This window comes from Artemia sp. Qi Xiang Cuo, chromosome 16 (genome assembly GCF_049724085.1).
Source record: "Artemia sp. Qi Xiang Cuo chromosome 16, ASM4972408v1, whole genome shotgun sequence".
NCBI lineage: Eukaryota > Metazoa > Arthropoda > Branchiopoda > Anostraca > Artemiidae > Artemia > Artemia sp. Qi Xiang Cuo.
This window is the reverse complement of record NC_142809.1, coordinates 58663946-58690872: the sequence shown is the minus strand read 5'-3', so window position 1 is coordinate 58690872 and position 26927 is coordinate 58663946. Positions and strand designations below refer to the sequence as shown.

The 26927-nt window shown below is 35.0% G+C and overlaps 1 protein-coding gene across 3 annotated transcripts in view; it reads right to left on the bottom strand.

Annotated features, from left to right (window-relative positions):
- Positions 1–26927, bottom strand: part of LOC148943128 (KICSTOR complex protein SZT2-like) — a 495507-nt gene that overhangs the window by 5122 nt on the left and 463458 nt on the right. For all 3 annotated transcript variants that reach the window (XM_089102275.1, XM_089102276.1, XM_089102278.1), the window contains 5 exons: positions 26181–26394; positions 17204–17501; positions 13982–14188; positions 11342–11537; positions 2424–2684 (listed from right to left, as the gene is read on the bottom strand). In XM_089102275.1, coding sequence (XP_088958401.1) covers positions 2424–2684; positions 11342–11537; positions 13982–14188; positions 17204–17501; positions 26181–26394 — 1176 coding nt within the window. The remainder of the gene's footprint in view (positions 1–2423; positions 2685–11341; positions 11538–13981; positions 14189–17203; positions 17502–26180; positions 26395–26927) is intronic.

The following is a 26927-nucleotide window of genomic DNA, read 5'->3' as shown; positions in this document are numbered from 1 at the left end:
CTGGAAATTAGTCTTAGAGGATGAAAACCAACTTCACAGCCTTTAGAGTAAGGGTTGTAATTTCTGCCCTGGGGCCATATAAGGTTTTTGTAGAAAGCGTTGTCGTAGAAACTCAAAAAGGGCTTATTCGATTGGAAATCAAAAGGCCTTGTGCCCTTTTTAATAGTCGAAAGTTATTGGAAGATATTTTTATAGTAAAGATCGATGTGGGTATAATGTATTATTTTTTTGCTGTTGTTGTTGTTTAGACCAGGACACTTCGTATCGAAAGAGTTGTCGTAGGAACTTCGATGCTAATTCCCCATAAGGAATCTCAGCAGTATCCCAAGAACGACTGAGGGTATTATCTTCAAACTTTCGAGGCTACTTCTGCTCTTAAAATTTAACCAAATCAAAATAGCGTAAGAGTATTCTTAAAAAGTAAGTAATTTAAATTCGTAAGTAAATTCTTAAAAAAGCGAAAAGATTTAAAGTATTATCTTCTTTTTCCCTGAAAAGACTTTGTCAATATAAAACAAACAGAAATTAATTAAAAAAACTTTTTCACAAAATTAGTTGTTCAAAGAAAAGTAAAGAATTCCATTAAACAAAAAATGAGCAAAACTAAAATCAAATAATCTACCAAGCCTGAAACTACCACAAATCAGCATCGATGAATAAATAAAGCAAAAACTGCAGAGTACGCACAATAACTACTCGAGTCAAGTCCAAAGGCAGTATATCTCCTCGTAAGGAATGCTCGAAATCCTTATGCCTTCTCAAGTCCAAAACTGGATGTGTACTTTACTGAAAAAAACTACAAATGAATGTGTATTTTCCCTTAAGTATAGATATACTTATATTCAATTTTCAAAACGTTAATATTATTTTATTAAAGTTATAAAAGTAAAAACATTTATAGTTTTTTCAGTAAAGTGCAGTAAAGTTTTTTTTTTCCAGAGCCACATCTCTGAACCCCATCCCAAACAAAATAATCGGTGACACTGAGACACAGAACTAAAGGACTAAAAGTCTAGCACGCTGAACCGCTTAGCATAATCTTCAAGGCGGGGACCTAAAATTCTTCCATTCATTAATAGGTTGAAACTCATGCCCAGTTACAGACCTCACAACTTGGAAGATAGTTAGAATCATATGCAGATGCCTCTTTAGATAATATAAGGCTTATCGGTATTTTAGAATGCACAGATAAAACGACACGAGTGTAGCGTTACCAACGCGGTACAATTGTAACGTTTTTGGTACAAATTAGATGTCTTGGCATAATGCGGTATATTTGGAAATTTTTTGGTACAATAAAATTTTTTGCCACACTTTGATTTTACTTGCTCCTTTCTGACTCGGATCTCTGTTCAAGTTTTAGCAAATCGAAAATCTTCTTCTTGTCACGGCAAATTTTTAGCCGGCTATTAAAGTGGAACAAATTAATCTTTCGCAGTACGATTTTAGTCAGAAAACTATGACGGTTTATTTCAAAGCATTGGCAACGCTGCACGAGCGAATTTTAAAATTCGTGTCAAAATGAGCTAATTCCATCGATCGTTTAGAGAACTCAAATTTCATCACCAAGCTCCTTGGTCAAAAACGGCTTTTACCCAGTCTAGGATAAATATTTTTTATTAACTATATTTACATTGTGGTGAATTTACGAAGGTTTATTTAGGGATTCGTTTGTCCCAGCCGTGGTAAACATGTTTGAGTCAAATCAAACTCTTTACATCTTTGTGATGAACAAACCATAACAAAAATTTTAAAATAATAAAAGGAAGAATTATCTAAAGACAATCTACAGGAGTTTTATTTCTAGCAACTTTATTGCTATTAGGGTTTTAAATAAAACCCTAGCTTGCATCCAAGTTGTAAGACCTAGAACTGCACACACATTTTAACCAATCAGAGGAAAGGCGGAAATTTCTCTTTCCACTGATTGGTTAAAATTTATGCACAGTTCTAGGCCTTACGACTTAGACAACAGCTACAATCACGTGGAGACGTCTCTTTAGATAATATCAGGCTTATCCGTCTTTTAGAATCCAAAGCTACAACGGCACACGTAAGTTTTTAGCTAACATTTGGGTCAAACTGAGCTAAATCCGCCAATTGGTTTCAGACAATTCAAACTTTGCCACCAGGATTTTTGGTTAAAAACCATTTATGCCCAGTCAAGGGTGAATTTTTTTTTTAGAAGCTGTTTCTATAGTGGAGTGACTTTCGAAGGTGTAATTGGGGATTATTTTCTCCCAGCCGGATTAAGTTTTTCCTACACCCAACATTAATGAGAACATTACTTTAGAAATAGAACAATCATCTTAAAATGCATCTTTGCATTGATTAGTTGAAATTTATGCAGAGTTCTAGGCCTTACAACTTATCTTATAGCTAAAATCACATGGAAATGTCTCTTTAGATAACATCCTGCTTACCGGTCTTTTTAAATCCACAGCTATAACCATGCAAGTGAACCAATTTTGATCTTTTTGACTAAGCAAAACAGTATATTGGACAGCTTCAGAACCATAAGTGCGACATCGTTCTGCATACCGATTAGTAATTAATTTACTGAGTCCTTGATAAAAACTATAAGGCTGATTGTGGAAATGTTTTAAGCTAGGGTCAAAGGCATCGATTTCGACAATACTGGAAAGATTCATCATTTCTTGAAACTCCGTGAACGATAATCCGGACTGAAAAAAGAAATTATAGGCTAAATTCGGATATAGGGTATCTGAAAAGATTATTTACAGGCAGGTAAGGCATTAGAGACTATTCCAACTTCGCTAATTTGTGTCAGAGGCTAACGCTAAGCTCGCTGGTAAAAATGTCAACAGGAGTTTTGTGAAACACTTTTGGTGCTCACAACACAAATAAGTTCTACGCCGACACTGGCTATACATGATATTTGACAAAAAAGGAGAAACAAAAACATATTTAAAAAAAACAACAAAGAAACAAGGGTGATTTTAACAAGGGAAAAATAAATATGTTCTCGGTCCTCATAAAAAAAAGAAAAAAAAAGAAAAAAAAAGAAACCCGTTGAAGGTAACCTTGACACACGTCGGATGATCCCAACAACGCATTGCACTCCCAGCCGAAGACAGAAAATCAGGCTATCGGTACCTGCGCTATGCAGACCATTGGTCGGAATGCATAATTTTTTTTTTTTTTAATGAAGACAAAAATGTATCAAATATTGAATCTCTTTTGAGAACCTGGATCTATTCAGTCTGAGAAGTAGATAGCCATATAATACAAACTAATAGTTGCTACTTACCAATACATATCTACTAGAGCAAGGAAGCAGCGTGATGGGCTATTTGAATTATACGCCACTGAATTCAAACTAATAAAGTTAAAAAAGCTAGAAGTCTAATTTTCGTAAAATATGAATCCCATGCTCTTTTTCAGCAACATTATCAAAATAGCGTGAGCTACAGAGGTTACTGTACGCTGTTTTCATATCGGGAAACTCTCTACTAATAACGAAATTACAAAATTTGTTCATAATTTTAGTAACTTAAGTGTTCTATGCTATTACTACCACTGCTACTACTAACAAGTCACTGCAGCACCTAGATGGCTGAGTTCCTCCATCCTAATATATTCAAGGCCTCCCTCTTTACACCCTCCTAGGAAGTTCCCATTTCCCTTAGATCTGTCTTTATGACATCCTCCCACTCCAACCGCGGATGACCTGCTCTCCGTTTAGCCCTAAACGGTTGGCCGAAAAGGACAATCTTTGGCAGTCTTTCATCCACAGAACGTGCCCTAGCCATCTGAACCTTTCTCTCATTATATACCTAGAAAGCGAGATTAAACCACACTTTTCGTACAGTTTACTGTTTGAAATACGGTAAATCAGTCGGGTACCCAGAACAATCCGTAGGCAATTTTTCTGAAAAACACCTAGCAAATCTTCATCCGCTTTTCGGAGCGCCTATGCTTCAGAATCATATTTGACAACTGTCATCACTGTTGCTTCCAATATTCTAATCTTGGTTTGTACACGTATCTTCCGATATTTCCCAACTTTTTTTTAACTGTGAAAAGCACCCTGAGCCTTGGCTATTCTACTTTTAAGGTCTTCACAGCTCCCACTATCGTTACTAATAATACTACCAAGGCAAGTGAAGCTGTCCACCTGATTAATCTTTTTGTTACCCATCGTCAGCTTTTCATCTTCACTTATTCCTAGCCTTAGTGATTTAGTCTTCTAACAATTAATTTTCAAACCTATTCTAGCGCCCTGAAATCCAAAAGCTCTAGAAGTTCATTCACTTTGCTCAAACTTTCATTTAGGATGCTTAAATCATCAGCATTATCTAAGTCCAGGAAAGTTTTTTCTCCCCATATGATTCCGTGGTCACCCATCGCCTATCCTGTGCTCCTTTAGACAAAGTCCATTAAATGATCTATATAAAGGGGGATTCTTCATCAGAATCATCAAAAGAGCATGAGGTACAGAGGTTAAGGTACGCTATTTGACGGCGGAAACACTCTAGGCTACTAATACTGGAATAACACAACTTGTACACAATTCTCCTAACTAATAAATTCCAAGCTATTCTTCATCAATATTATCAAAATCGCGAGAGCTATAGAGGTTAGGGTAAGCATGGCTGCAACAGGTTCGAGTGGTAAAAAATAGGGACTTCGGGACCTTTTTTTAGTCGAAAAAGGGACGTCTCTAGGGACCATTCTGGACGCGAAACGGACCTCAAAACTCAGTTTTCAGAAAGCTTTTGAAAGAAAAAGCAGTGACACAACACCAAATGACACTGGACTAAGGAAAAAAAATAATGGGAATGATCATTTTCAGACACCTCTCCATGATCAGAGGCCAAGTGATAATTAAGAAACCGACCACTTGAGAATCATCATGTCATGGAGAAGATTTGTTCTTCTTATTTTTCTGAACGCTTACTTTCGAATAAAAAAAAAAAAAAAAAAAATCAGATTAAAAAATATGACAAAAGAGATAAGGGTACGGTAACTAGAACAAACAACCTATTTGTTTCCCTTTTTTGCACTGCCTTCTGCTGGAACAGAGATGTGATCCGCAACTGTTTCTTTGACTCTAACTGCTGTTGGACGGTTTTAAGAGTAGCAGCTATAGACTGAGGCCCATCTATCATGGCCTGCGCTAGCTGTATCTCGACTATATCCTTGTTTTCAATGTCTTTTTTCAGCCGGTTATGAGCTTCCTTAAGTAACTCGTCTGCGGCCTGTTCCTTGAAACCAAACATTTCTTTTTTTTTCTTTGAGAGATTTTACTAGAGTCTCTATTGTCTGTCTTTTCAAAGAGGTTTCAGCGAGCTGCAACTTTCTCAGCCGTTTATTTGCTTTCTAATCCAGCCGTTCTTTCTAATTTTTTTCTTCCAAGGCTTTTTCCTGCTGTAGGTACAAATCATAGCTCTTTCTAGCGGATTTGGCGAGTTTTATCAAGTCTTCGGTGATAGAAATATTTTTCGAAGGTCCTCCAAATCTGCCCAAGCAATCTATCACAAACAGTTTTGCATTCAAAGTTCGTTCATTCATCGAAACTCTTACCTCGCTGAGAAATCGCCCCGAAAGGGAGAAACCTCGCTCAATACGGGCCGACCCGTATGTAACGGTCAAAGCATTTTTTACGACTTCAGATAAGTTTGGATATTTCCCTCCCTGAATCACGTTGTTCCACTTGTCGTCGATCTTCCTGGGCTCCAGTGGACGTCTGGATAACTGGACTAGCTTAAACTCGTCAACTAGCATGTCCTTTTGCGCCATGATGGGTAACTATAATAAACTCTGAGCAGAAACTGGCTTTGGAACTTCATTGGGATGTATAAAAGTTAACGCTTTCAACAACTGCAAAAATATCCGCCGAGTATTTGCTTAAGGACATATCTTGCGGCCGCAGAATAATGCTTCTGATCACGTGGCAGGAACGAACGTTTTGGAAGCTAGTCTACTGACTCGAGACAATCGACAATCTCGTCAATCACGACTGTCTGTAGCAGTGGCACAAAGTTCTTTTCATCTTCGAATGGTTCAAGCGTTAGTTCATCCCTAAGCTCTTCGGTCGCTTCGGGTTTTAAAACTCGTCCAGCCAACGTTAAGTCCAGCAAATTCAGCGCCGTATAGGGCTCACACACTAGGGGCTTTTCCCGTTGAAACTTTTCGGTGAAACGTGTAAAGAGGTTCAAACTATCAACAACAAACGACACTCTGCTTTCATGGTCGGTTGTTTGGTCTCTTTGTATGAATTTGATTTCATAAGACTAGGACTTTTCTTTGGAATATAGACAACGAAGTACTCAAACACAGCTGGCATCTATCACCTTAGCCTCGAAGCGGCAGATCCTATTATTAACCATCTGGTGGGTACGTGTATCAAAAAGCGGGACTTAAGAACGCCAATTTTCTCTTGAATCTTCCCGTAGTCTTATTGTCTAGCCAGCCAGCTACTAAAAAAGTACTAACCTTTGATGATCAGACCGGAACAATTCTTGCCGATTTCCTGCAAACCCTTCCAAAAAGCGTTGGGTACCAAATGGATCTTGCAGGTACCAATATCAAGGAGGCCTTCAATACCAGTCAATTCCCTTCTTTCACTGTCAATCAGTAGCAAAAGTTTTTGCTCACGTTTGGACCGTCACAGATTAACGCTAGAAGTTTGGAGATAGATAAACCATTCTCATCAATCGTTCTGGCTATTTCTGACTTGAGTTTGTGGCATGTCCAATAAACGCAGTTTTCAGATGTTTTTCTATCAGTCGTTTTATCGTTTCGGACCAGAATCGGATCCTCATTTGAAGCTCTTTCTTACTTTCTGATTTTGTGGTTTTGTCAAACTCGAAAACATTATTACCATTACCGACCTCATCAAGGGTCACCTTCCGTAAATGGGGTTTAAGAGCTTTGGTTAAAAAATAAGCGAACTTAGTTCACCCGAAGAAGAAGTTTTTGACCGCTATGTCTCTGAACATTTTTCAAAATACATCTGCCATTCCGTCTGCGGATTTCTCAGAATAGTCAGACTCAATCATCTTAAGAGCCCATGTAATTTCTTTCGTCCCACACTAGATTAGCACTTAAGTGCATGGGCAGTTTTGCCGGTTCCCTGCTCTCCATGGAAGATGCTGCCGAGAGACGAAACTGATTCGGCGTTAGCTTTATGGTAACATTCCTCTTATGTTCAGCAGTTCTGGCGTGCTGCAGTAAATCGTAGGAGCCCTTATGCCGGACAAGCGATGCATTGCATATAGAACAGTAGAAAGAGAACAATTCTCCCAAAACGGCTCTATACCACTCTTTCATTTGGTATTCCGTCACATCTTTCTCTTCGAATCAAATCTCCTTGAATTTATTCAAACTGAACCTTCAAACCCTAAACCTTAAAAAAGAAAAGAAGATACTAGAACAATATATAGACTATTACAAGAAATGCATTCAAATAAAAAGGGCGCTAGGAAGTCGTCTAATAGTTCTAGAAATGTACGTAAGCACAAAATCGTGCAAAACACCTGGTTTTAACACCACCTCCTTCGTATTTTGGGCTTGGAGCCATTCCCTTATTTTTTTTCTCTGGGTGTAACAGTGACACCCAGAAAAGAGTTTTCTAAGTAATTAATAAAGCAAACCGAGCCCTTCCGACTCCTAGCCTATAAACTCCAGAGGCCAAGGGGGTCACTCCTTTTTGTTACTAGTCTGTCTGCTCCACCCAGACAGAAACGCTATAGCCTATGTAACAACAAGTTTTGTCTTTCATAGACAAGCAACAACAGGTTCCAACAATCTCAATCGAAACAAAAATACTAAAAACCGTATACTCACAGGTATTGGTAGCCTTCAGGATACGGAGCTTTAAACCAAAACAAGGAAATGGAGTTTAGGGACCTATTAGGGAATTTAGGGACTTTGTGGCAGCCCTGGGTAAGCTATTTTGATGTCGGAAAACACTACTAATAGCGGGGGGTACCTAAGTGCATATTGATGAAATACAGAATGATTTTACATAAAATAGCTTATTCGGTAGCAGAGCATTTTTTTAGAAGTAAACCTAGAAAATACTTAAAATGCCTGGCTGTTTTTTCCTAAGAGTAAAAATCGGTCCGATTGAAAACAGCAATAGCCAAAACAGACAGAATGGCCTCTTTTCATTTTGCTACATTTGAAAAAAATCCGGGCGCATGTAATAGTTTCCTATATTTTTGAAAAAAGATTTTTAAAGATAGCAAAAGCTAATTTTAAAGATATTTTTTCTACAAAAGCTTAAAAAGAGAGAGAAAAAAAGATTCTTACAAAAGAAACACCCCCTTTTCATCTATAAGAACCAGGTCGGATATTCCGTATTTTGTAGCTAATTGAGCTCTGGTAATTCAAAAGGCAGTGAAATATACGAGATAGATTGTATAAATGAGTTTACAAAAATTGACTCAAGGAATAAAAAATGGTTGTAGACCGATTCAAACCAAAAAAAGAGATTCATATTTTTGGGTTTGACAGTGGCCAAGATGCGGAAAAAGGTTGCAAAAAATGGTTATAAACCGTTAGACGGTTATATAAAAAAAATGGTTATGGACAAATTCAAACCAAAAGAAGAGAAAGAACTTTTGGATTTGACAGCTTTCAGAAACCTTTAAGACGCGACAAAAAAAATTATAAAATACGATTATAGACCGTTAAAACAGTTATATGAAAAAACGGTTTTAGACCAATTCAACCCAAAAGATGAGATTCACATTCTTTGGCCTCGCAGCTTTAAAAGGCCTTAAGATCCGGCAGAAGGAAGCTTGATACCAGAGGCTTTATTTAACACCTATATCTGCACTTTTTTTGTGTATATGCAAAACATATTTTCCAAAAACCCAAAACTTTTAAATATCTCTAGAGCTTAATATGGTACCAAAAAGCATAAAATATTATCATATATTATAGTTTAGCCAAATACCTCTTCAATAAACACGATCAAATTGCACTAATAAAAAAAGAAAACAAAAGAAAAAGAAAAAGAAGGTTAGGCTTCGACATCTTGACGATCTGGAAAAATCGACAGGCCATGGTCAAGAAGGATTGTACCTTAATTTTCTCACTTTTGATAAATTTCCTCACAACCATTTGCTAGCCTCTTCTCAAAAAGAGGAACAGTAGAACACTATAGACCAGACGGATCAAAGTATGACTGAAAATACATTGATACGCCCTATTGATACGCCCTATTGATACTCCTTTTGAAAACAGCTTAGCTATTCATTTTTGTCAACTATTTCAGAGGTTTAAAAATTTTAGATACGACCTTAAGGTGTGATACCGACGACTTAAATATCTATCACTAAAATCGAATACGAAATAAGTTCACCATTACAAGTAATATTTACCTCAATATATTTTCAGGAGAAAAGCGTCATTTACAAAGTTTGACCGAACACATACTGTCATACAAATAACAGTTCAATAAGAAAAAATCCTTTTATTAGACAGTGAAAACAAAAGAAAAATCTTTGGATATTTAGGTCACATACACAGTGGCCCCTCAGCAGACAAACACTTAAGATTATCTGCTCTAGACGGTTACTTTGTATGTGATTTTTTTTTTCAGATCAAATTAATTTATTTAAGATAAAAAATACAAACAAATTTACAGCAGCCATCTACAAAAACTCGAAGGTTTGTTTACGATGGCTGAAAAACCATTATTATACAGCTCTACAATTACTAAAAAAAAAAAAAAAAAAAAAAAAAAAAAAAAAAACAGAAATAATATTCAACGTTCTAATCATCCTCAATTATCACCCGAAAGGTAACGCTTCAATAAACTCTTCAACTAGATGACATTTTCGGCTTCCTTTATGCTATTTGGGTGGGAATTCCACACCCCGGTCTTGAAAAACAAGGCAGAAGTGCAGCAAGTTGAGTACTCAATAGCTTAGATGTAAAGTCATTTGCGTATCTAGTAACATAAGAAGTATAAGATGAATTAGCTTAAAAGATTCCCAAAATACCTCCGGTGAACACTTATTCAAACATTGATAAATAAAAATTGCAATTTTTATAGCTAAAAATTTTTATATTTTAATATTTTAATTTTATAGAAATAACAGGTAATCTCGTAATTGACAAATATTTAAAATTTTCAAACTTGTAAAACAATTCAACGTGCTATTTTCAAACTGAATATAATTACATAAAATATGAACTATTTTATTCTGTAAAATTTGGAACTTTCTAAAACTTGAAATAAAACAACTAGTCCATAGCATGCAACCATACGATAAATAAGGGCTAACAATAGAATTATAAAGTAAAAGTAAAACATTTGACGGTAGTGGATTTTTCAGTCTTCTTATCACACCCAACCCTCTTGAAATCTTAACTGCCACAAGATCACAATGTGATTTCCAACTTAAATTAAAATCAAGACTAAAGCCCAAGTGTTTAACACCATTTATGTGCTTTAAAAATTCCCCATTAAAAACAATTTTATTATCTAAAACACATGAAACTCCATTTCTACAAAATGTAATGAAATTTATTTTTGAAATATTCACTGCCAAATAACTAGAACTTTTAAAACTATTCAATTCAGCGAGTGTCCTATTTGTCTTCTCAATTAATTGGTTCAGACAAGCAGCTGTAATCGTAAACACCAAGTCATCAGCAAAGGACCTTATCAGTGCATCCGATACATAAAAACGCATGGTATCAACGTAGATTAGATAAAGAAGTGGACCGAAAACGGAACCCTGAGGCACCCCAGAATTAACAATAAAAGTTTTTGAAATAAAATTTTGAATATAAACTCGAATAATACGCTGATCAAGATATATTCGAACCATTTCAGAATAACACCTTGGATCCCTACACGGCTTAGCCTACGCAAGGAAATTTTATGAACCACGTATCTGACCGAAATTTGTCCCTATAGAACTGATATTTGCACATTATAGAAAGGCAATGTTGTTTCCGAAAATACCTATATATATATATTGCCCTGATGATACTTTGTTTGAAAACATCTTAGCAAACAGTTATTGGAAATTATCTCAAAAGTGTAAAAATGGGTTACGCCGTTTAGATATGTCTGGGACAAAATCTTATTTTCTGATCTGCCATAAAATTTGATATAGCTATTTGTTATTGCTACATTTTAGAGTCTTAAAAACCTGCTGTGAAAAAACTAATGGTGTTTAATAGCAGCCAAAATTCCAAAGGCATATTTGAGGTTTTCTGATTTTCTGTGGAAGTTACGTCGTGTAACATAACACATTTTGAACTTCTGCAGTCGATATAGTAAACTTTGCTCAAAACCTGTTTTACCAGGGAATGTCTTATGATTTTTGACAACATAACTATAGCCACTTACCTCTTTACGAGCCTCAGCCTCTTTTCCTGGCCAGCTAAACAGCCGTTGCCATAATAGGTCTCTCCGACAATGAACTCTGGCATTTTTTAGCTCTTGTTTCAACAGCAATTCAAAATTTCTGGCTTGTTCCTGGATGGCTGCTTGCAACAACTGCTCATGGCCCGAATAGTAGCCAAGATAATTTATAGATTCTTGTCTAGAATAAATGTGCAAAAAATATATAATAAAATGGAATGAACAAAAGAGAGAATGAAGACTGATGTGTTGCTAAGAAAGACATTGCATCAATTCAAAAGAAGCAAGATATAATTTAGAAAGCTTCTGACCGGATTTCGTAAAATATTCCGCTTTGAATGTTTTCATATTTATATATATATATATATGACTATAAAACATAGTCAATATATATATATATAAATATATATATATATATATATATATATATATATATATATATATATATATATATATATATATATATATATATATATATATATATATATATATATATATATATATATATATATATATATATATATATATATATATATATATATATATATATATATATATATATATATATATATATATATATATATATATCTTCTGTTCGATTCTTATATGCATTCCGAGCTTCGACTTCAATCCTTGTGGTATATTCGTAGTGATAAGGCTGATCTCGAACTGTCTCCAATAAAGTCAATCGTTATTTTATCTTTTTTTATTTGTTGAACTTGCAAAATGGTTAAAGGGGTTGGAAAGAGGCAATATGCGGAATAGAAGATCAGTTTGCTCGAATAATTAAACCAATAGTCTATGTCGGATACTTGCCTTTTAAATTACTTCACTGCGATTTTTCCTTGAAAATGAAGATAAAACGAGGTCTTTTGATGACCGAGGATTTAATTTTTTTAATAAGGGTAATATAAATATAAGAGTACTGTGTATTTTGACCCGCCTTAAGGTCTTTAAGATCCTCGGTCTTAAATGTATTTTAAGCGGTAAACGTAGGGATTTATGAGCCCTTTAAAAAGCGGGCATATTCACGTTCAGTCACATTCAGTCATTCATATTCAGTCACAGGCCTAATATACGAGTTGTCGAGAGATATGATCGAGTAAGAGGATCGGACCTGATCAAGAGCTACACTCTAGAGAGGTCTTAGAAAAAAAATTCTTAATTATCAACTCTCTTGATAACTTCACCTTTAGTGCAAGGGAATAAAAAACTTCGTTGTATAAACAAATACGTGCTAATTAACAATCGAAAGCACATAGAAAACACATAAAAAATTTGTTTATACCCATTTTTGTTACGTTTTTACGAGTCAGACAAATATTTCAAGGGAGGGGGGGTTCAAGCCCCCCTAACCTTCTAACCCCCCTAACCCCCATAATTTTGAAATTTTACGCCCCAAAATGACCATTTTATCCCTTTAGGATCATTGACCTGCTTCTCTGCATAAATTTTCGGCAAATTTGAATACTTTTGATACCAATTTATAGCTTATGCTAGAGATAGAAGATTAGAAGATAATACCTTTATTTCACAACTTCTTTTTAAAAAGAGTTTCCAACCTTGAATTTTCCTATCTATAGGAAACAGCTCATAATGATAGGTATTCAACACCCCCCTTTTTTCTGAAAAGAAGCATGGACTTTTCTTTAGATGACAGAGTTAAGAATTTGTTCAGAAACTGATACAGTCTCTGACTTAAATTACACAATAGACACTCAATTCTGTAAATCTCTATTTTTTTTAACCAGATTATACTAAAAAGGCAGCAAGAGACAATACAAAATAAAAAGACGAAACCAGGTAAATAATTCTAATTAAAATATGATTCAAGTGTAAAATGCTCAAAGCATAAGGAAAACTATGATTCAATTGCAAAAATGGTTAATTTTTTCTTGATGTCATGACGTCACCACAGGTTCGATACAGCCACCTTGTGAAAAATACGAATTCTTTAAGTCCTGACCTATTCAGATCGTTTTTGTGGCCAGTTATCGCTGTACCTTCTTTTCCAACCATTTATTATCCATTTTTTCCATCTTTACCTCTGACAGTTAACATATATTCAAATAGCTCCGCAATTACCAGTTTTTGCTCTTTAAGCAATTTAATGTGTTTTCATACTGACTTTTTTTTAAAGATATTTGACTATTGAAGCAAGTGCGATTTCTAACAGCGATTGTTTATTAAGCTTTAAACTTTAGGTTTTCTGTTTAAAGGGTTTTTAATTGTTGTAGTTCCTTGTTAAAACATATACAGATATTTTTGTAATTACCAGTTTTTTGCTTTTTAAGCAATTAAATGTAAACTTTTCCATGCATGAAATATTTAATTTTTTCAAGTTCGACAAGTGTGACAACAACATTGCAATAATGATGTATATAAAAATATTATCTAAAAGAAAAATCTAATTTTTAAATTTTCAGGTATTTTTCAAGCATGCTAAACGTGAATATTTATTTATTCTTTAGAATAAATAAACTATTTGAGCTTCAATGCGTATAAATAGACTTTAGACTATTTGAACTTCAATGCGTGAGGGCAGCTTCCCAGAGATTTTCGAGGGCCGATTTTGCCTCTGAGCCTCCTCCTCGCCCAAAATTGATACGAAACTTTCATTACTACCTTATTCCAAATTTCTGACCCGTCAGCTTTGTCATATCTTCTTGATCTGAAATTCGACTTTCATTTTCAGTTCTTCTTTTAGAAAGTTTGCTCGATGTTTCTGATTCCCTTTCAGAACTGCTTCGTTGCGATGAAGGACGAGAAACAGTTGAAACAGGTTTAAATCGATCTTCTTGCAGTTCAACAGCAGACTTGGGATACAATTCTCTGAAACATCGATTTCATGATAATAAAATGGCAAATACAAAATAATAAACATAAATTTGACTATAGTATAAAAAGAGAATATATTTTAAAATTCAGACGAAAAATGTATCGCATCGAGCAATCAAAGACGAAAGAGTGACGAGGGACTCAAAGAATTCAACAAGGGGGGGGGGTCGAAACTTTATTTTATTATCTCAATGCTTTTAGTTCTATTTGCTTTAAACGATAAAGCTTCCAATCGAAATACTTTGAAACCTGTAAATAAAACACTTGCAATCACCATCTGATTATTCCTGTTGTATTGTAAAACTCGTTCAGGAGACTACCAGTCAACATTTAGCGTAAATAGCGGGGGGAGGGGGTGCGGTTAAAATGTCCCTCTTTCTATGTGACAGTAATGGGCTCCATGATTCTCACTAGTATACATGAATTGGTAGACTACTCTAATATTAGGGATGCTACAATCCCCCTTAGCCCCTTCACTTTACAAAAAAGTTGAAATTACGCCTATATTTTGGTCCCTGGCCAGCACCGATGGGACCACCTGTTTATTTTCGAAACAATTAAAAATAAGGTTTGAAAACCTTTGAGTCCGTTGATTTTTGAATTAAAATCAACTTGCCATCAAGCCATGCTAACTGGAGAAAAAGACAAGATAAATAGTCTGAGTGAGAGGCAAAGCCTGGCATAAGCCTTTTTCGTAGTTTTATAAAAATATGTCATTTCACTTGTTGATAGATAGTCACCTTTCCATCCTAGAGCATCTAGAATATTTCAATGGATCAATCTTTCACTGGATCAGGACAGTTTTTGGAGTACTCCAAAGCGTGCTCGATTTATTATTTTATTTACAACGACATGATCCAGCTAATTATTCGACAATATCCCTGCTGCCTATGTTCAAAAATATTCAAAAAAAGCTAAAATTTCTCGTGCTTTCCTAGATTCCAAGGATTTTTTTTCAGGATGTCCCATTCTGCTTTTGTTCAGTCAAGCATTCAAAACAGCATGATTGTGCAACGCCCTTGAATTATCAGTATTCTGTGCTAGGCTCTGGAGCGACTCCTGCTGCTCTATTCCAGGATACTTCTCAAACGTTTCATTCTTCAAGTATTGTATTCTTCTTCTGCTGAAGTTACCTTATTGCAGTAAAAGGATTGCATTCTCTTAGCTTTAGTCTCATTTGTATAGTATGAAAATCTACATTGATCCGCTTTCCCATTCACCCTCAGAAGTTGATTATGGTTTCCCTCAAGGCTCAATTGTAGGGTGGGTGTTGTTTTTATTAGATGTAATTTATGTAATTTTCACTGTTAAAAAGAGAACTTGTGTTTTTCTGTTTTCTTTTTAATCTTACATTTACCTGTACCCAAGGCCGTATCCAGGGTGGGAGAGGGGGTACCTGGTTTGAACCCCCCCCCCCCCCAAATTGTTCGGCTCGTTTAATATACTCGAGAGTACCTCAAGTTTGTTGTTGGCTGTCTAAAACACAGCTGTCAACTATTACTAGGAATAAAGGTGTTTTGATCCTAGATATGCTAAATATAAAATTCCGATTTTCCGACATTCTTCTTGATGAAAACCTGTCTTCAAAGTAACCCCCTCCGGAATCTTAAATTTTGTTGAATTTTTGAGCATTTATTCAGATCATTGAATAATATTTATTTTTTTCATTATTATCCCCCCCCCCCCGAATAAGTACGATTATACGGATGTAGATTTTTCTTCTTTTCTGAAACGACTTGCAAAGTTATTTTAAACAAAGATATCCATCTCTGAAAACAAATAACCCCGCAGCTTGACCGTTACTCGATCTAGAATCTCTTTATGATCTTTCATGGGCATCTTTCAATTTTTCTCATCATCTAGTTACTGTCTCTGTAATTCAAGTAATATCCAAAGAACTCTCACTCCATTAAATTGAAGAACTCCGCCCTGGAAAATACCCTAGAAAATTTAGACAAAATTTATTTTATTTACTAATAATTACAAAATAAACTATATATGCACACAACCGCCCGGGAAAGGCCCGGAGTGTCAGAGCTTTAGCACCTTTGAATAAAATTGGGAAACAATTGTTGGTTCTAGTTTGATGGTTTTTTGTTGTTATCGGATTATCTTTATTCGTTAACAGGCAACGTGACCCTTGGCTGTTTGCCATCATCAGTTTTGTTTTTCAGCTGCTCTTTCCTCAACCCTCGCTATTTGCGCTAGCCTCCCTTCCCCTACGGATCAGTTTTTGTTTGTTTTAAGTTTTGATATTGCTCTTTACTTTCTGTTAAAAAAAACTTGCTTTTTTTGTTTAATTCATTGTAAGACACGTCCTGGAAAAAATGTCATTTTTTCACAGGAATTTACAACAAAACTCTATAGAAATAACTTTAATCCGAAATATCATCTGGAATTCAATAGCAACCGTCGCTTGCTATTTTCACTTGACAACGTTTACCGACTTGTTTTGAAACTGAACTTATTAGCCCGTAAAAAGAATATGTTCCTCCTTACTTTCAATTGAAAAAAACTTGCTTTTTTATTTAATTCATTCTAAGACACGTCCTGGAAGAAATGTCACTTTTTCACAGGAATTTAAAACAAAACTCTATAGAAACAACTTTAATCAGAAATATTTTATGCAATTCAATAGCAACCGTCGCTTGCTATTTTTACTTGAAAACGTTTACTGATTTGTGTCGAAGCTGAGCTTAAGAGCCCATAAACAGAACTGGAAAATACCCTAGAAGATTTAGACAAAATTAATTTTATTTACTAATAATTACAAAATAAACTATATATGCACACAACCGCCCGGGAAAGGCTCGTAAAGCCTGTTGATGGACGGCTGCAATCCTCTAATTCTCAAATAGTAACAACAATCATTTACAAAAAAATTTACCAAACCCCTCTAAAATAGCCAATAATACCACAATTAACTGCCCTCTCCCAATAAATGTTTCTTAATATGTCTTAATCAAATTAGGTATTTAAGACCTAAGTTAAAAAACAAAAATTGTTCACCTTCGTGTCACAAGGATGACATAGAATTTGAGTTCAAGAATGTGTGGTGATCGCGATGAGACCCCCGACCGAGAAAATGAGACGATGAATGTAGCATCATAATCTGGTACGTTACGCTGCTCATGGATACTCCTAACGGCCACATTAGTCAACGTTCTTACAAGAATGTATTCAGTTTCTCCATTGGCGTCAAGAGGAGACATCCGTAAGACTTTGAAGCCGTAATTCCGTTCGTGGTCCAAAATGTAATCGTACAGTTGGCGCGCAGCGAGCGATGGTTCGTCGAATATTAGCTTTCCTATGGTTATAAATAAATAAACAAGTGGAAATTATAAATACACTACCTTCAACAACATTTTAAATGTGATATTATTTTATAAATATATTAAGCTGGAAGTTTACGGGCTTTATTTTTATCAGTTCATATGATTATAAATAAATTAAATAAGTAAAATTACAAATCAGTTAAATTCAATTATATTTATAAAATTATTAATAAATATGTAAAACTGGAAAGTTTATGGGCTCTTTTTTATTATTATATAGATGACAAACAAACGAAAAACGAAATATTTTTGCTGAGCATTTTAAATGCCAGAAAGGGTTTGTCGCATAACAGTGCGACTAAGATTATAAGTTCTTCCTAAATTTAACAGAAAAATAAGCATTAAATTATTAACAAATCAATTGTACTTCATAAGATTACGTTCCTTAAATTACAAATTAATTAAAAAAAACTTTCCTAAAAATAAGTTTTTCAAAGAAAAGTAAAAGCCATTTTAAACTTCAGCTCAGCAGATACAAATAACTTTTAAAATTCAAACTCAAAACGACCAGAAATTACTATTGAAGAATAAATGAAACTCGAAATGAACAGAAATTAAATAAACAATCATAACAAAAAAATACAACCAGTAATAATATAAATGAATAAATAGAACTTAAGCGAGTAATGCTTAGATTGAATATGACAGTAAAGCTTAAAACAAAAAAAAAGTATTTTGCTATTGAAGCATAAATGAAACTTAAAACAAACAAAAATTAAATAAACAATCAATGCAAAAAAATACAATAGATAATAATGTAAATGAATAAATAAATCTTAAAACGAGTGAAACTTAAACTGAATATGCAAATGAAGCTTAAAACGAACAAAAATCACTACAAACAAGAGTTTCGGTATCGCCTCCTTCTCTCACTGTATAAGACTAAAACCTACTGCGTCATTGGTGCTTTACTGAAAACCAATTTTATTACAAATATTTTCGTTTGTACTTAATATTGAAAATAATAGTAAAATTTATAGTAAAATTTTGAATTATAGTAAATTTATAGATTTATAGTAAAATTTTGAACTGATGAGCTTTCAGCAATTAATATGATTACACATCAAATATTCAGTTTAATTTATTAGTTCTTCAAGACAAATATAGTTTCACTACAAACAAGAGTTTGGATACTGCCCCCTTCCTTAACTGTAAATAAAAACTAAAAGTCTACTGCGTCATTGGCGCTTAGCTGAAAACTAATTATATTAAAAATATTTTCTTTTTCAGTTCTTAGAGCATTGAACATAAAAATAAAATTACAATGAAATAAACTCTTGAACTGATGTATCTTTCAACAATTAATATCATTATGCGTCAAATATTCAATTTGATGTTGTTTATACTTTACAAGACTGTTCAAGACGCATATAGTTTTCAGAAAAGCGCCAATGACGTAGTAGGTTTTAGACTTTTGCAGTTAGAGAAGGAGGCGATACCCAAACTCTTGTTTGTAGTTGTTTTTGTTCGTTTCAAGCTTGATTTGCGTATTAAATTTAAGTTTCGCTTGATTTCAGATTTATTTATTCATTTATATTAGTATCAATTGTATGTTTGTTTCCATTGATTGTTTATTTAATTTCTGTTCGTCTTAAGTTTCATTTACACTTCAATAGCAAAATATTTTTTTTCGTCTTAAGCTTGATTTTCATATTCAATCTAAGCATTACTCGCTTTAAGTCTATTTACTCATTTATATTATTACTTGTTGCATGTTATTTGCTGAGATTGTTTATTTAATTTCTGTTCGTTTTGGGTTTCATTTATTCTTTAATTAATCAAAAAACTTTTTACACAAAATAGGTTTTCAAATAAAAGTAAAGAACTCCATTAAACCAAAAATGAACGACAATAGAATAAAATAATCTACCAAGCATACAACTACCACAAATCAGTATTAATAAATAAATGAAACCCAAAACAAACAGAAATTAAAATAAGTCAAACTAAAAACGATCAGAAATTAATCTGAGTAGGGTTCTAAACCCTATAAATTCTAAGAGCCATAATATAATTAGGAAAATGTGAGTGTGACAGGTGGGTGTTAGTTGCCCTCAAATCATTTTCGACTATTAAAAATACCCCTTTGAATTTCCAATCGAACGAGCTCTTTCTGAAGTTTCTACGACAATGCTTTCTATAAAAATCTTATATGCCCCCAGGGCACAACTTACAACCCTTGCCCCGAGGTTTGTGGGGGAGTGTCCTCCTCAATAACATAATTTCTATATGGAAATCAACTATGCTGAACAAAATGGCTATCTCAGAATTTTGATTGGATGTGTTTGGGGAAATGGTGGCGTAGAAGGGGTGTTAGTTGCCTTCCAATCACTTTCAACTATTAAAAAGGGCACAGGCCACTCAATTTCCAATCGAATGAGCCCTTTTCGAAGTTTCTACGACAGCTCCTTCGATACGAAGTGCCCTCGTCTAAAGAAAATAAATAAATAATACATTGTGCCAACATCGTTCTTTACTTAGGCAGCTCTTGATAGTAATTTCTGGTCGTTTTGAGGCTGAATCTTAAAAAGCGTTTCTATCCTCTAAGCTTAAGTTCAAATTGGCTTTTACTCCTGTTTGAAAACTGATGTTTTGGAAAGTTTTTTTTTAAATTAATTTTTGTTCGTTTCTGATCGGAAACAGTTTCAAGTTTTAAAAGATAACTTAATTCAAAATTAAACTTTGAAAAAAAATCCAATGTTCATCAAAGTATCAAAACTGGTATCAAAGTAACATTATCGAAGTGAAAAAATGGTTTTGCGTCAACCTCGGAGTTTTTATTATCTGATGTTTGAAGTATTTTTAACAAAATGGCTATCTTGAACTTTTTATCGGATGGGTTTGGGGAAAAAGGGCGTTGGGGGAGGGGATAATTGCCCTTTCATAAGAACCGTATAAGGGGCATCCCTTTCATGAGAACCGTATACGGCCCCAGGACAAAGCTTACAATGCCTGCCCCAGGGCCCTGAGGGGTTGTGTCGACACCGGAGTTTTTGTTATCTGACCTTTGAACTGATTAAAAAACATGGCTATCCCAAAATTTTTATAGGACGGGTTTGGGGAAAATAGGGCGTGGAGGGGCTAGGGGCCCTCCGATCTCTTTTGACTCTTAAAAATTGAACTAGAACTTTCAATTTCTATTCAAATCAGCCCTCTCTGAAGTTTATACGAGCATCCCTTCCATAAGAGCAACGCCTGCCCCCGGGCCCTGGGTGGTTGTGTCGCCACCGGAGTTTTTTTATCCGACCTTTGAACTATTTTTAAAAAAATGGCTATCTCAAAATTTTTATCGGATGCATGTGGGGGAAAAGGGACGTGGGGGGATAGTTACCCTCTGATCTCTTTTGACTCTTGAAAACTGAACTAGAACTTTCAATACTTCCAATCAAATGGACCCTCTTCGAAGTTTATATGGGTATCCCTTCCATAAGAACTATATATCCCCCAGGGCTAAAACATCTGCCTCCGGGCCCTTGGGGGTTGCGTCGACAAAGGAGTTTTTCTTATCTGACCTTTGAACTATTTTTAATGAAATGGCTATTTTAAGAATTTTATCGGATGGGCTTGGGGAAAAAGGGCGTGTGTGAGGGGGGGGGGGGGGGCTAGTTGCCCTTGGATATCTTTTGACTCTTAAAAAGTGAATTAGAACTTTCAATTTCCAATCAAATGAACCCTCTCTGAAGTTTATACCAGCACCCTTCTCATAAGAACCATATACACCCCCAGGACAACACTTACAACGCCTACCCCCCGCGCCCTGGGGGGGCGGGGCTGTGTTGACACCGGAGTTTTTGTTATCTAATTTGTGAACAATTTTCAAAAAAGTGGCTATCTCAAAATTTGTAGCGGATAGGTTTTGGAAAAGAAGACGTGGGGGGGTGGCTAGTTGCCCTCGGATCTCTTTTGACTACTAAAATGTGAGCTCAAACTTTCAATTTCCAATCCAATGAGCCCTCTCTGCAGTTTATACGAGCATCCCTTTCATAAGAACCATATATGCCCTAGGTCATAACTTACAACGCCTACCCCCTGGCCCTGGGGAGTTGTGTCGACACCTGAGTTTTTTTTTATCGGACTTTTGAACAATATTTAACTTAATGGCTATCTCAAAATTTTTATCCGATGCATTTGGGGAAAAAAGGGGCGTGAGGGGGGGGCTAGTTGCCCTCCAATCTCTTTCGTCCCTCAAAAACTGAACTAGGTCTTTCAATACCCAATCAAATGAATGCTCTCTGAAGTTTTTACGAGCATCCCTTCCATAGGAACCATAGATTCCCCCAGGGCATAACTTACAACGCCTGCCTTCGGGCCCTGGGGGGGGGGCTGTGTGGACCCCGGAGTTTTGACTATATGGTCTTTGAACTATTTAAAAAAAAAGCTATCTCACAGTTCTTATCGGATGGGTTTGAGGAAAAAAGGGCGTGGAGGGGGGAAGGGCTAGGTGCCCTCCAATCTCTTTTGACTCGTAAAAAGTGAACTAGAACTTTTTATTTCCAATCATATGAGTCCTCTTTGAAGTTTATACGAGCATCCCTTCCATAAGAACCATATATGTCCCCAGGGCATAACTCACAACACCCCCCCCCCCGAGCCCTTGGGGCTTGTGTCGACACCGGAGTTTTGTTATATGATCTTTGAACTATTTTAAACAAAATAGCTATCTCAAAGTTTTTGTCAGATACATTTGGGAAAAAAGGGCGTGGGGGGGGGGGGGAGGGAGGGCTGGTTACTCTCCAATATCTTTTGACGCTTAAAAAGTGAACTAGAACTTTCAATTTCCAATCAAATGAGCCCTCTCTGAAGTTTATACGAGCATTCCTTCCATTAGAACCATATTTTCCCCCAGGGCATAACTTATAACGCTTGTCCTGAAGACTGTGGGGGGGAGTGTCCTGCTCAAAGATATAATTTCCAGAAGTTTCAACTACGTTGAACAAAATGGCTATCTCAAAATTTTATTGGATACGTTTGGAGAAATGGTGGGCGTGGAAGGGGTGTTAATTGCCTTCCAATCACTTTCGAGCATTAAAAAGGGCACTAGCCCTTTTAATTTCCAATCGAATGAGCCCTTTTTGAAGTTTCTACGACAATGCAAAAACCTTATATGCCCCTAGGGCATAACTTACAACTCTTGCCCTGAGGGCTGTGGGTAGGGGGGTTGTCATCCTCAAAGACCTAATTTCCGGAATTTCTACTACGTTGAACAAAATGGCTAGCTCAAAATTTTGATTGAATGTGTTTGGGGAACAAGTGGGCGTGAGAGGGGGGTTAGTTGCCCTCCAATAACTTTCGACTATTAAACAGGGCACTAGCCCTTTGAATTTCCAATCGAATGAGTCTTTTTTGAAGTTTCTACGTCAAAGCTTTCTATAAAAACCTTATATGCCCCCGGGGCATAATTTACAACCCTTGCCTTGAGGGCTGTGGGGGGAGTTTCTTTCTCAAAAACATAAATCCAATGTGAAAATTAATTAAGTAGAGAAAAATGGATATCTCAAAATTTTTATTGGATGTGTTTGGGGAACTGGTGGTCGTGGAAAGGGTATTAGTTGCCTTCCAATCACTTTTGACCCTTAAAAAGGGTACTAGAACTCTCGATTTCCAATCGCATGAGCCCCCTTTGAAGTTTTTACAACGACCCCTTCCATATGAAGTGCCTCTGTAAAAAAAAATAATAATAACAAAACATTGGAGAAGCATGGCCTTTACTATAGGCAACGCTATAGCGTTGCCTCTGATAAATATGTCAAGCTATGAAGGTAATGGGCTATTTTTTCATTATGATGACTGTAACAAAAAGAACCCACCGGAACATGCCCGGGGTTGAATCAAGATCTTGTGGGTCACCATAGCTAAAAATAATTTTATTAGTTTAGTTATCTAAACAGATTTAAGTGTTATTGAAATGCAGAAATGTGTACGTGAGGGACGTATTAAAATATACAACATAATACTGAGGGCTGCTTATCTCTGAAGCTGGCCGTTTCTTTCGTTGCATGTTTATACTCTTGAATTTCCATACTTAAAATTAGTTTAGTTTAAGAGAATTATTTAATAGCTTATTCCAAAAATTTAAGTGAACTATACTCTTTCCTCGAAAAAGTTATTGCAGTAGCAAAAAGAGGTACGAATACACTCGTTGAGTCTTGAAGAGCCAAGACCGTAGACTACACTAGGTCACTGGGTAATATGAGCGTGTTGCTGTTCATTTTTCATTAAGATTAGCCAACTGGTCTGTCAAGAACAAAATTATTTGCCTGCATAAACTAGATTCTTTACAAATTTTGGTCCTTATTTCATTTTTCATTAAGGTTAGCCGACATTTTTTAGTTCATTTTTCATTAAGATTAGCCAACTGGTCTGTCAAGAACAAAATTATTTGCCTGCATAAACTAGATTCTTTACAAATTTTGGTCCTTATTTCATTTTTCATTAAGGTTAGCCGACATTTTTTAGTTCATTTTTCATTAAGATTAGCCAACTTGTCTGTCAAGAACAAAATTATTTGCCTGCATAAACTAGATTCTTTGCAAATTTTGGTCCTTATTTCATTTTTCATCAAGGTTAGCCGACATTTTTTAGTTCATTTTTCATTAAGATTAGCCAACTGGTCTGTCAAGAACAAAATTATTTGCCTGCATAAACTAGATTCTTTACAAATTTTGGTCCTTATTTCATTTTTCATTAAGGTTAGCCGACATTTTTTAGTTCATTTTTCATTAAGATTAGCCAACTTGTCTGTCAAGAACAAAATTATTTGCCTGCATAAACTAGATTCTTTGCAAATTTTGGTCCTTATTTCATTTTTCATCAAGGTTAGCCGACATTTTTTAGTTCATTTTTCATTAAGATTAGCCAACTTGTCTGTCAAGAACAAAATTATTTGCCAGCATAAACTAGATTCTTTGCAAATTTTGGTCCTTATTTCATTTTTCATTAAGGTTAGCCGACATTTTTTAGTTCATTTTTCATTAAGATTAGCCAACTTGTCTGTCAAGAACAAAATTATTTGCCTGCATAAACTAGATTCTTTGCAAATTTTGTTCCTTATTTAATTTTTCATTAAGGTTAGCCGACATTTTTTAGTTCATTTTTCATTAAGATTAGCCAACTGGTCTGTCAAGAATAAAATTATGTGCCTGCATAAACTAGATTCTTTGCAAATTTTGGTCCTTATTTCATTTTTCATTAAGGTTAGCCGACATTTTTTAGTTCATTTTTCATTAAGATTAGCCAACTTCTCTGTCAAGAACAAAATTATTTGCCTGCATAAACTAGATTCTTTGCAAATTTTGTTCCTTATTTCATTTTTGATTAAGGTTAGCCGACATTTTTTAGTTCATTTTTCATTAAGATTAGCCAACTGGTCTGTCAAGAAAAAAATTATTTACCTGCATAAACTAGATTCTTTACAAATTTTGGTCCTTATTTCATTTTTCATTAAGGTTAGCCGACATTTTTTAGTTCATTTTTCATTAAGATTAGCCAACTTGTCTGTCAAGAACAAAATTATTTGCCTGCATAAACTAGATTCTTTGCAAATTTTGGTCCTTATTTCATTTTTCATTAAGGTTAGCCGACATTTTTTAGTTCATTTTTCATTAAGATTAGCCAACTGGTCTGTCAAGAACAAAATTATTTGCCTGCATAAACTAGATTCTTTACAAATTTTGGTCCTTATTTCATTTTTCATTAAGGTTAGCCGACATTTTTTAGTTCATTTTTCATTAAGATTAGCCAACTTGTCTGTCAAGAACAAAATTATTTGCCTGCATAAACTAGATTCTTTGCAAATTTTGGTCCTTATTTCATTTTTCATCAAGGTTAGCCGACATTTTTTAGTTCATTTTTCATTAAGATTAGCCAACTGGTCTGTCAAGAACAAAATTATTTGCCTGCATAAACTAGATTCTTTACAAATTTTGGTCCTTATTTCATTTTTCATTAAGGTTAGCCGACATTTTTTAGTTCATTTTTCATTAAGATTAGCCAACTTGTCTGTCAAGAACAAAATTATTTGCCTGCATAAACTAGATTCTTTGCAAATTTTGGTCCTTATTTCATTTTTCATCAAGGTTAGCCGACATTTTTTAGTTCATTTTTCATTAAGATTAGCCAACTTGTCTGTCAAGAACAAAATTATTTGCCAGCATAAACTAGATTCTTTGCAAATTTTGGTCCTTCTTTCATTTTTCATTAAGGTTAGCCGACATTTTTTAGTTCATTTTTCATTAAGATTAGCCAACTTGTCTGTCAAGAACAAAATTATTTGCCGGCATAAACTAGATTCTTTGCAAATTTTGTTCCTTATTTTATTTTTCATTAAGGTTAGCCGACATTTTTTAGTTCATTTTTCATTAAGATTAGCCAACTGGTCTGTCAAGAATAAAATTATCTGCCTGCATAAACTAGATTCTTTGCAAATTTTGGTCCTTATTTCATTTTTCATTAAGGTTAGCCGACATTTTTTAGTTCATTTTTCATTAAGATTAGCCAACTTCTCTGTCAAGAACAAAATTATTTGCCTGCATAAAATAGATTCTTTGCAAATTTTGTTCCTTATTTCATTTTTCATTAAGGTTAGCCGACATTTTTTAGTTCATTTTTCATTAAGATTAGCCAACTGGTCTGTCAAGAACAAAATTATTTGCCTGCATAAACTAAATTCCTTGCAAAGTTTGGTCCTTTGTTATAATACTTGGTGAAGTCATCCAAAAAGCTTATGAGATGATATCCCTGTTTGATAGGAGACTGTTTTCCGTTGGCATACATTTGAACACATCGTAGATGATAATCGTACGCAAAAGAATGAACATGAAGCAACACCTTTATCTGATCACATTCATCAGCAAACTTTTGAAAAACCTGAAAAAAAACGTTTTGTCACATATGTTTCCCTAATATAATCTGTTATGTCATAATTGGGGTACGCTGCTAGCTGTTCAAGGTTGTAATCTATCTCTCTCTCTCAGTCTTTTCATCCGTCACCTTCTCTCTCTGTCGTCCATCTTCCATATATCCCCGTCTCTCTCTCACCTCATCACAAAAATCAGAAAACGTCTGAAAAAAAACAATAATCGAAATGTATATTATATCGAAGAGGTTTCTCCCATACAGTTCAATCTGTCATATATAGAACCATTTGCTGGCTGTATTTGTTTGAGATATGCCATTATCTCCCTTTCTTTTCGTTCTCCCCCTCTTTTCTGTTTCTGTTCCCCCCCCTCTCTCTCTCTCTCTCTCTCTCTCTCTCTCTCTCTCTCTCTCTCTCTCTCTCTCTCTCTCTCTCTCTCTCTCTCTCTCTCTCTCTCTCTCTCTCTCTCTCTCGCAAAGGAATAGAGCATTACCTTGATCGCATCACACACTCTTGAAAAATCTCAAAAAAGTGACGCGATGTT